The sequence below is a fragment of the Haemaphysalis longicornis genome, unplaced genomic scaffold, assembly GCF_048455015.1.
Source record: "Haemaphysalis longicornis isolate Haplotype H1 unplaced genomic scaffold, Haemaphysalis longicornis Haplotype H1 scaffold_4, whole genome shotgun sequence".
NCBI classification, from domain to species: domain Eukaryota; kingdom Metazoa; phylum Arthropoda; class Arachnida; order Ixodida; family Ixodidae; genus Haemaphysalis; species Haemaphysalis longicornis.
Window position 1 is genome coordinate 85,224,869 of NW_027526361.1, and position 10,869 is coordinate 85,235,737.

Below are 10,869 nucleotides of genomic sequence, written 5' to 3' on the forward strand. Positions count from 1 at the left end.
GCTGTTCAAGCATTTGTACGTGAAGCTACACGAAAGAGATTTGTAAAGTAGCAATATGCGCTCGAGGATTGGAAATCGGTTCTTCGAAGAAAGCGATACTCTAAAATAAAAACGTGTTCAAACCACAATAAATACATATCACAAAAAGATAGCTGTACTGGCAGCAATAATACAAGCAAAGGGCAGACAAAATAACGCTCAAGTTGGAAATACACAGTCTATTTCCGCGGGTAATCCTTTATATTCGACAGTTTGCGGCTCGGCCTTAATAAAAATACTGCACCCCTCCGCCTAACGGTGACAATGACTGAACGCTAAGCGTTCTCGCGAGGGATTTCTTGGTTGTCGTCTCGAGCTTGGTCCTTTGCTCGCAGACGGTTTGGATTTTGACTAGATGAGGTTCGACTTTGACCCGCACGCAGTTTGAACTTTTGATCGCAGCTGCTTTGACTTTCACCTTTCGCCATTTCCTTTCGCACGAAGAAATTCGCCTTGTGCCATCGTCGTCATTAGACGGAGGGGCGCATGAGTTTTCTAATTTTGCTCGTCCATGCACCCCTCTCCAAAACTGTTTCGACCGCCTCGGAATCATCTGGCGATCATCATCACCGCCAGAGAGAATTGGCTTTCCTGCACTGCGTTTACGACGCGATATACTGCATCAGTGAGATATAGAAGGCTTCGCTTTAAAACGACGCTGCAGATTCTGGTGTGCGGCCGGTCAAGTGGATTTGTTTCTGATTTAGCATGCCTCGCTAAGCTTTCAAAATCAATAGCCTCGAAAAAGTTCAGACTTCAGTAGATACCGTTCCTTGCATCCGAGAGAAGAATACGTCTTCTGTGGGTTGGCCACTTCGCGAACCTTAATACCACATGCATAAACAAACCAAAACAATGTAAGAAGGAAAGGTACCCTTTTGTTAGCAGTGTTCTTTAGGCTGCTAGCCTGTTGCTTCCGTTCTACGACGTTCACTTTCGTAGCGGCTATTTCAGATCTACGTTTTAAGTGCAGAGCCCTTTATGGGCTCGCCATGTCGTCGTAGCTTGCTAACGGTCGATGCGGCTGCCAGAATCAGGTGGCGCAGCGAGATAACGCACCCAAGTAGAGCCTCTTGGACCTTCATCAGGGGGTCACGCTGAGGCTTCGATAAACGCGTGGTTTAGATAGTCAACCATTCGAACCTTGTGAACTGCTGACGCTTGTCATCTCCCCGTGGTTTAGCGCAAAGAACACTGAAGGTTCATTTCACCAAGCGCTGGAAGCGACAGCGGCACCACCGCAAACTACGTCTCCGAATCGCACTTCTAAATCAACAGGCAACAGAGTACGCCAACCACCTTTCAAAAGAAAATTGGCTACAGCTGTGTGACAGCCTCCAAGGTACCCTGACAACCAAAAGAACTTGGCACCTGCTCCGGCATCTCATCGACCCCCAAACCAATAGGAACGCTTCTCATCGAGCATTGACCCAAACTCTCCAGCTCTTCTGAAGCCCTCATGCGTGCCTTAGAAAATAAATATCTCCACAAAGCCAGAAATTTCACTCCCCCTCCCTACACAGGCCAGCCAAATCCGGACCTTGATCGAGATTTTCAACTTTACGAACTCCGCACATCTCTTTCCGAATGCAACAAAAACAGCACCCCGGGCCCGGATCATGGGACCTATCGTCTCTTAGCCAACTTGGATGACACCTCAATGGAACAACTTCTGCAGCATATTAACGCCCATTGGAAATCTGGAAAACTTCCCCCCCAATGGAAAACAGCAGAGATCCGCTTTATCCCGAAGCCTAACAAGTCCCCCCACCTGGACAACCTTCGTCCTATTTCTTTAACATCTTGTGTGGGTAAATTGGTGGAGCGCATGTTACTCCGACGTCTACAACCCTACCTAGAAACTAAGGATCTCATCCCAAGTACAATGTACGGCTTCAGAAAACATCTGTGCACGCAAGACATCCTTCTTCGGATAAAAGAAGAAATTCTCATACCAGCCTCCCGAAATTCACCTCGTGCAATTCTTGCATTGGACTTAAAGGGAGCCTTCGATAACGTCTCTCATTCTGCAATCCTCTTCCGTCTCAACGAAACAGGCTGCGGCTTGCGTACGTACTCCTACATTGCCGATTTTCTCACGCAAAGACAGGCGATCCTAAAAACAGGCGATGTGAAATCTGACCCAATCACCCTAGGAGATCGAGGCACTCCTCAAGGTTCTGTTCTTTCACCTTTGCTTTTTAATATCGCTCTCCTAGACCTCCCTCGTCAGCTTAAAGCCATTCCCCGTGTTCATCACGCATTGTATGCGGATGACATTACCATTTGGACTGACACGGGTTCTTTAGGTGAAATTCAAGATACCCTTCAAAAAGCCACTGACACTTAAAACAATATGTTTCATCAATTGGCCTTCGGTGTTCCCCTCAAAAATCTGACCTCATCATTGTACGGAAAAGCCCCCCTGCATTCAATAAAGAATCAGTTCAAATTACCCTCGATGGTCAGCTTATACATCCCAGACCTTCACTCAAGATACTTGGTGTTACAATCCAGGCCAATACACGGAATGATCAGACATTATTCAAGCTCACCACAGTATTTACTCAAGTTACCCACATGCTTCGCCGAATCTCCAATCGACATCGCGGCATGAAGGAGGAAGACCTTCCCCGCCTTATCCGCGCCTTCCTCATACCACGGGTCATCTACATCGCCCCCTACCTAACTCTCAGCAAAACTGACACGGAAGCCATTGATCGCCTCATTTGCAAAGCTATAAAGAAAGCTCTTAATCTTCCTATGTCCACCGCGACAACTAAACTGCTCCAATTAGGAATTCACAACTCTGTCTCGGAACTCATCGAAGGGCATCTTTCCAGTCAACGTCTCCGCCTAACTCAAACACCAACAGGACTGGCACTTTTACAGGACCTCAAAATGTCAACTCCGCAGACCACGGACAGAAAACCTCTTCCCCATAATTGGCGTCAATCCATTCGTGTCCGCCCTCTTCCCAAAAATATGCATCCCACTTTGCACTCCGGTCGTCGACACGCCCGTAGCCAAGCCCAAGAACAAATCTACGGAAGCAATCCTAATGTTTTGTACACAGATACCAGCCCTTACTCCAATCCGTCCCATCACATAGCCATAGCAACCACTAAGGACAAGATCATCACCTGCGCCTCAATCATGACCCCATCTATCTGGGCCGCGGAAGAATTCGCTGTGGCCCTCGCCATCACTCAAACACCCGCAACGGTTCTAATTACAGACTGTCAAGCCGTCTGTCGCAGCTTTTTATCAGGTTACGTGGCCTCAAGTACTTGGAACCTGCTGGCTCAACACGCCCCCAACAGGAAGATCGACATTGTGTGGACCCCGGGACACTCCTCACTAACGGGCAATAATTTTGCCCATAGACAAGCCTGCGAACTCTCCTCCCAGGCCTCTGAGGAAACACCGTCTCTTTCCCCTGCTCACATTTCAAGACATCACCCAACATTACCGCACATCAAGACAACATTTTCCCCCTCCCCCCCCTGCATCTTACTAAAACAGAAGAAGTAATACTCCGGAGGCTTCGAACAAACACCTTTCCTCACCCAACTTGGCTACATTGGATGTACCCCACCCAATACCCTGCCACATGTAAATTCTGCCCTTACCCATGTACCCTCATACACATGATCTTGGGGTGCGCACACAACCCAGCCCTCCCACCTTTACACACTTCCTTTCCCCTCCCTGAGCTGTGGGATAACCTGACGACCAGCGCTGGCTTGGATACACAGCAACTTCTGGTGTCCAGGGCTGAGACAGCAAGGTCGTCCCATGGTCTCCTGGACTGAGGAGCCACTCCCACATCACCAGGCTCACAATAAAGTTTTTCCTCCTCCTCCTCAGGCAAAATCTGTGTATGTAACCGGCAGCCTCCGTATTCATTTAGTTAGGAATGCTCGTTGGGTTGGTTTTTTAAGCGAAAAAAAGCGGCCACGCAAGAAAAAATGGCGCGTTTGAAATGGCGTAGAAAGGCCCCAGCCGTGCAAGAAAAAAATTGCGCGTTCGAAATGACGGAAACCAGCTCCACCATACGAAATTAAAGCAAGCACATAAATAACAGAACTCCTGCTGGCGCAGTTTCAGGCCGGCGGCGCTGGAGCAGTGCGAAAGCGGTAAATTCCAAATGTATTGGATGGCAGAAGTGAACGGATAACGGCGGTCCAGCCCATTATGGCGAATCACTGCTCTGCACTTCGAACAGCTTTCACATTGAGTGGAATGGCCCAATTTTTTTAAGTGCGAATGCACTTTATAAGCGACCCCAAACCATCCACCGCCGGCGGCGGCGGCGGCGTCGGCGGCGGCGGCGTCCGCAGTGCTCCTCTATATTTAAAAAAGAAACAGCATCCGACGCTAGGTTTCGATCCGAGGACTTTGCGGCCGCAGCGCGACGCTCCACCGACTAAGCCACGGACGCCACGCTGATATCAGTGTGAGTAACGCGCCTTATATCTTTAACGCATTCAAACTACGTCGTCAGCGGCGTGCGTTGGCGACTCAGCGGCGTTATAGCGGCTTGATAACTGCGTGGTGTACACGTGATACTACAAACCCGATGGAAGAGATGGAAGAGAAGGCGGCGAGGCGGTGGGCTGCGGGGGCCGAGCGCCAGCGCCGCAAGCGGGCCGACAACCGTGCATTCGCACTTTCACATTCTCCCCCTCGGGGAAATGCGGGGGAATTTTTTTTTTATGCTTAGGAGTTCTTGGTTTGACTGTGCTTGCGTGAGGTCCGTGAAACGCTCGCAAAGTTACACTAGATTCCATTTAAGTGGTGCTTATTTACTTTATCGAAACTTCTACGGACCCTGTTTTGACCTCTAGTTTGTTCAGTTTCCATATTAGCGGTAATATCTTCAAGTATTTTATTAAACCGAAGCTTTGTACGGCTAAGTAAAAGGACAGTCAGGAGGTCCCATGTACACAGAAATGAAACATGCCTAAAATGGCTGACGATTGCGATACTCCCTAACTAGAAATTTGTGCACAGCGGATCGCGCGATGAGCGAGCGCACGGCGGCGCGCGCTACTCTGCCGCTACCTCGCAGCGCGTCGGCGCCGCCGGGCATGTTGTTCTAAATCGTGCTTCAACCTCCCGCGCAAATGTCACGTGGTTCGGAGGAGCCACGCAACGAACACGATGACGAAGGACCCGAAGGCCCGATGAACGTGCAGCGGACAGCGGGTGCTTTGCTTTTGTGCTTTTTGTGAACCTGAAAGAACAAGACGCTTGCTTTCACGGATGCCTGGTTTTGTGTGTTGTTTCTCTGGCGCCTCTAGACGCCGAGGGCGGTTTTCACACACGAGTCTGGCGCGAGCTCGGCATACTGCCTTTCCCCTCACACTTCCGGAGGAGTGTCTGCCGCCGCCTAGGCGAAAAAAAAAATGCGAGCTGTCTCAGGTGGGGGCGCGCGAGCACTTGAGAATGCGACAAAATTGAATTGCATTGAACAACCCTCTGTTCATTTCATCAAGAGAGAAGTGAGACTGAGAGGGTACGAGCGTGAGCTGTGGTTGCAAAGAGAAGAGAATGGCGCCACAGCCCCTCTGGCGAACCGCTGCTCTGCACTTCCGGCCACTTTCACTTTGAATGAAGCTGCTTTATTAGGTGCGGAGCACCTTAGGACCTCGCAATGTCCGTCCGCGTCTGTGCGCGTAGCATTTACAATCGCATAAAATCACATGCACCGGCAGGATTTGAGCCTGTGTCTGGTAGACCAGACAGAGTTAGTGGCAGTTGTTTTAACCACTGGTCTACGACGGATTTTTTTTATTGCCTGCTTACACATTTGTACAGAACAGAAACAGAAATACATAATGTTAAAACCTGTCAGCCAGCCTTGGCTCACAGAGAGGTTTTAAAACTTCCTAAGCCACACTAGATCATCCAGGACAGGCAACCACTCTGGCGGTTCATCCTCTACACGGAGCACCTCCCTTATGTACTGCACACTTTCAATGAAGTTTTCCCTGACAGGCCGGGCGTTGATGTCCGCATTTCGCACGGCCATTCTCGTCCTCCATATGCTGTGCAGGCTGAGCACCATGATTAAGTCATACGATACACCACCGTCACTTTCCAGGGGCAGGAACCGAATACCGTGTGGGGTTATGGGTAGCTCCTTCTTCAACGTGCGCTGAAGGATGTCCCAGTGGAACACCGGGTCCCAGCATTCAATAAACACATGATTGACCGTTTCCGGCTTTTTACACAGACTACAGTTTGTTGTCCATGGCACGAAGAAACCTCTCTGCTAACCATACATTTACAGGTAGCGTCTTGCTGTGAAGTTTAAAGAAAAAAAAAGATTTCATACTTGGTTTTACGGGCATTCTTTTAGCCCTCCTGAGAACATCAGATCCGGTGCCCTTTCCGTATAACGACCTATACAGAAGTACTGGCAAACAAACATCGACAAGGCCCTTGTACAGGCACTTTCTTGGAACGCTAGACAGGTATTCAAGTGAGAACCGCACTTTCAGAAACTCAACTGACAGGGCTACTTCTCGTAGGTATCCCCTTACCCCATTACCAAAATGACTGCTAGAGGACACAACAAACTCACGTAGGACATTTTTCAACCGGTCTTGAATAACCGTGCGCAAGAATAAATCCTTTTGGTCTCCCAAAAAATAAAATCTTGCGACAACTTTTCGTAAAAATAAATGCAGAGACCAAGTCCTTCTTTCCTTACTGATCTGAAAAGATTAGTACGACTCGTTCTTTCCCAACTGGACGACCAGATGAATATAGCAAAAACCCTGTGGACTTTTTGGACATTTACACGAGTCATGCATAACACTTGTACCATGTACCATACTTTGGTTAACAAAAAAAGGTTGCAGATCGTGGAACGGGCAAACATCGAAAAGTTGCGCCTTTGCCAGTTTCTTGTTTTTTCTTTCAGCTTTTCTGTCTCGTCACTCCAGTGCTGGCCAGTATCACGGTAATGTTCCAGCGGCACACCGAGATACTTTGTCGGCAAAGCTGCCCATTGTATGTTCTCGAAAAAAGGGGGCGTTGAGTTCCAGTTTCCATGCCAAAACCCGGAACATTTTTCCCAATTAACTACCGCTCCTGATTTTTCGCAGAAGGACTTCACCACCTTAACTGTTTCACTTACGCTCTCCTGATCCCCACAAAAAACAGCAATATCATCTGCGTAAGCGAGCAGTTTTACTTCAGCAGTCTGCAATTGGAATCCTCGTATTTCCTCCTCCTTCATTATTCTTAGGCAGAAAGTTTCAATACATACAGCAAAAAGTAGTGGGGATAATGGGCAGCCTTGCCTGACCGAGCATCCTATGTTTATCGCCTCAGTTACGTTTTTGTTAACAATGACGCTCGCTTTACAACCGGCATAGGCCATTTTTGTACCCTCCAAAATAACGGATCCGAGATTCACGTATTTTAAGATGCTAAATCGTGCGATACTCGGTCAAAAGCTTTCTCCAGATCCAGTTTCACCATTGCCACACGACCCGAGAAAGCATCACAGAACTCCAAAATACTTCTGGCTACATGAACATTAATGCTTATGGTGCGGTGCTTAATACCACAAGTTTGATGTGGACTTACCAGACACTGAATTACGGTTTGCAACCTTCGTGCTAGGACCTTCATGTAAATTTTATAGCCGACGTTAGTTAGACTAATTGGCCTATAAGACGTTACGGACAGTAGCTTTATTCTTTAATCGCACTTTGGTATCAAGACTATGTAGGTCTCCTTAAACGTTTGCGGAAGCACACGTATTTCGTACGCCTCCACAAGCACTTCACATAAAAACACTGCCGCCTCTGTTTTAAATGCCTTGTAAAATTCTGCGCCTAAGCCATGTGGACCAGGTGACTTGCCAACGCTCAGCACGTCAATTGCTCTTTCCAGTTCCCCCACACTAATTGGTGCTTCGATTATGTCACATACATCTTTATCTAACTCGGGCATGAGCGGTAAAAATTCCTTAGCGAAACCTTCACCCTCTGGAATATGCGTGCCGAGCAGTTCTGTGTAGTACTCTACGAATGCGCGCTCAATAATTTCCTTGTTGGCTGTAACGATATTACGGTACGTTATTTCCTTTATTATGTTCTTCTGCGCATAGCGCTTTTCGTCTGGTAGCGCACGCTTTGTGGGCATTTCTCCCATCCACATTTTATCTGCGCGTGCTCTGACGATGGCTCCCCTGTAGCGTTCTGTATCGATTGCTTCTAGCCTGTTTTTCGTATCACTTATCTCTTGTTTGAATTCCCCGGTGTTTATGCTTTCTTCTAGCAGAAGGGTGCTTACCTGTTGGCGTAGGTCTTTTACATTCTTTCTTCGTTGTTTATTTAGAATCGTGCTCCTTTCTATTGCGGTAATCTTGACTTGTTCTTTAAAAAGTTCCCATCTGGCCCCCCAGCCCATTCGTATATCAGTGCACATATTAGTAAAACGTTTTTTAACTTTGGTTGTGAAAGGTTCATCTGTAAGAATACGACTCTTCAATTTCCACAACTTCCAGTTCCATTTCGGTACGTTTTTCTTTGTTCCAAGGCTGCAGGCCACTAAGCAATGGTCGCTGTAAGCCAAAGCACGGCCGCTCGATGGAGACCTAGTTTCCATCGAGCGGCCGTGGCCAAAGCCTCGACCTTGTAATTGGCACACAGAGGGACTAGTTCGCTTGAAATATACACGCGGTCGAGTCTAACGTGGCTACTCCCTTGATAGTGGGTAAACCACACTGGGCCTTTGGGCGTGAAAAGAGCCACGTCTTCAAGAGAATTTCGTTCAATTATATCCATCAAACACTCAGTACCCCTATCTCTAATGCGCTCTTTTGTTGTTCTGCCTTCTTGTATGCACACACAGTTGAAGTCACCAAGCAAAATTATAGCCCTTCCGCAATCAAGGTGTTTACCAAAGCTTTGAAAAAACACTTCCCTTTCACTTTGTCGGTTAGGTGCATAAATGCATATCACTCTCCATTCAGTGTTGGAAAAAGAAAAATCACAAAGCGGCCACAGGGATCCGCTACGACCGTCTGCTCAACAATGCCCAGTGATCGACTAACGAAAAGAGCGCACCCCGCCGATGTCCCCACAGCATGCGAAACGCACACATTGAAATGTGCTGTGAAAGTCTGCACCATGCGGCCTGTTACTTCCTGGCTTTGCACGTTGGTTTCCTGCGCTGCAATTATATCTAACTCCCTGTCCGCAAAGAGCCTGCTAAGTTGACATTGCTTACTTCTCGTTGCCAATCCTCGCACATTAACTGTGGCAACATTAATTGCAGTATCTAGGCGTACAGCCATTTGAGAAAAAAATCAAACCGCATGCCGCTTACCTCGGTGATTTCACGGATACATGGATGCGTCAGTGTTGGCGTGAGTCACTGTGGCAAGAAGTACAGACACACACAAATTTTTCACGACGGTGTCTTTGGGGGCCTCTTCTCGCCGACGTGAATGTTCGGCTTTGGGTCGAGGCGTTTTCTCCTTACTGCCGGTCCCGTTGACGAGTTCTCCTCTCGGTTCGTCACATCACCATCCACAGCGCATTGTTCCCGTGGACGCTCAGACGCAAGATCGTTCACCGCACCACCTTTCACACGCGTGACGGCGTCCTCGGCATCCATGGAGCCGTCGCTAGGGTAGCCGTCGTCTGCACTTGGAAGTGGGGTGTCTTGAGGCAGCACCTCCGGCGCCTGTGTGGCTCCAGGTTCTTCCTTGTCCGTCGTCGCCTCAGGGGCAGTACCTTTGGCGACGTCTCCTTTTCCTGCTGACACGTCGCATGGGGTCGAGGTACGCTCGAGAGACGGGCTTCCGACGACCTCCTCCGCTTCCACCTCGTCTATTATGAGCTCAGTTCGCTCTTCATTCGTACCGGGTCCTGTGGCCGCCGCATACGTTTTCACGAAGTTGGCGCCGTCATGTCCAAAGCGGCGGCAGACGTTGCACTTGGAAACTCGGCACTCCCTCCGAATGTGCCCAGTTTGGTGACAGCGAAGGCATAGATGAGGCCTTCCTGGCACAGCGACGAGAGCTAGCTCACCCCCGACACGCAGCTGATGCGGAAAATCGTCCCGAGCCACGCCCCCTTTGAGGCGAAGCACTACGGTGCGGGCCATAGTGCTGAAGTTCGTGCAGCCATTAACGCGCCACTTTTCCTTCGTCACTTCAACAACACTGCCGTATGGTGCGAACTAGAGTTCCTGTATATAGCTCCCCTAGGGGAGCAGAGTTGAGCGCCCATCCGCCATATTAAGTTCCAGGTCGTGCGGGAAATCCACCCTTCTTGCGTGAAAAAGCTGCCGCCGGGCCGCCGCGCCAGAGGCAGCGGCGAGGAGGAGTGGCAAGGATCGGCCGGGCAAAAACTGGCGCACGATATTGCGCCGCTTATCAGATGATCGGCCGCCGCTGCCGCCGTTTCCACAACCGCCGATGCCGAGTTGAGCTGAACTCACTGAATACGGGGTCTTGTGCGCAGCACTGAAAGCGGGCTTTCCTGTCGAACTGGAACCCGCGGCATGTGGCAATCAGACGCGAAACTCTTGCGCTACGCGATATACAGGAACTCTAGTGCGAACGCTTCCTTTATCAGGTCGTCCGGAGCATTGTGCAGGACCCAGTGAAGTTGACGTGGACGTCTTGGTAGCACGGGTCAATTACCAAGCACTTGTGGCCCTTGACGGTGACTTCTTTCTTCAAAAGCTATTTCTTCTTCCCGTCATCACTCTTAAACGTAACTGCCCAGATATGATTCATTTGGTATGTGCTGAGAGCAGCTACGTCGGCAAGCATACCGTCATGCATTAACGCGT

At 49.2% G+C, this 10,869-nt stretch overlaps 1 protein-coding gene across 1 annotated transcript in view; it reads right to left on the minus strand.

The window, feature by feature from the left end:
* The window catches only part of LOC144180419 (uncharacterized), a 63,717-nt gene extending 53,312 nt beyond the window's left edge, over nucleotides 1-10,405 (minus strand). The window contains exon 1 of the mRNA XM_077708762.1: nucleotides 9,394-10,405. Coding sequence (XP_077564888.1) covers nucleotides 9,475-10,176 — 702 coding nt within the window. The 5' untranslated portion in view covers nucleotides 10,177-10,405 and the 3' untranslated portion in view covers nucleotides 9,394-9,474. The remainder of the gene's footprint in view (nucleotides 1-9,393) is intronic.
* Nucleotides 10,406-10,869: the final 464 nt, after the last annotated feature.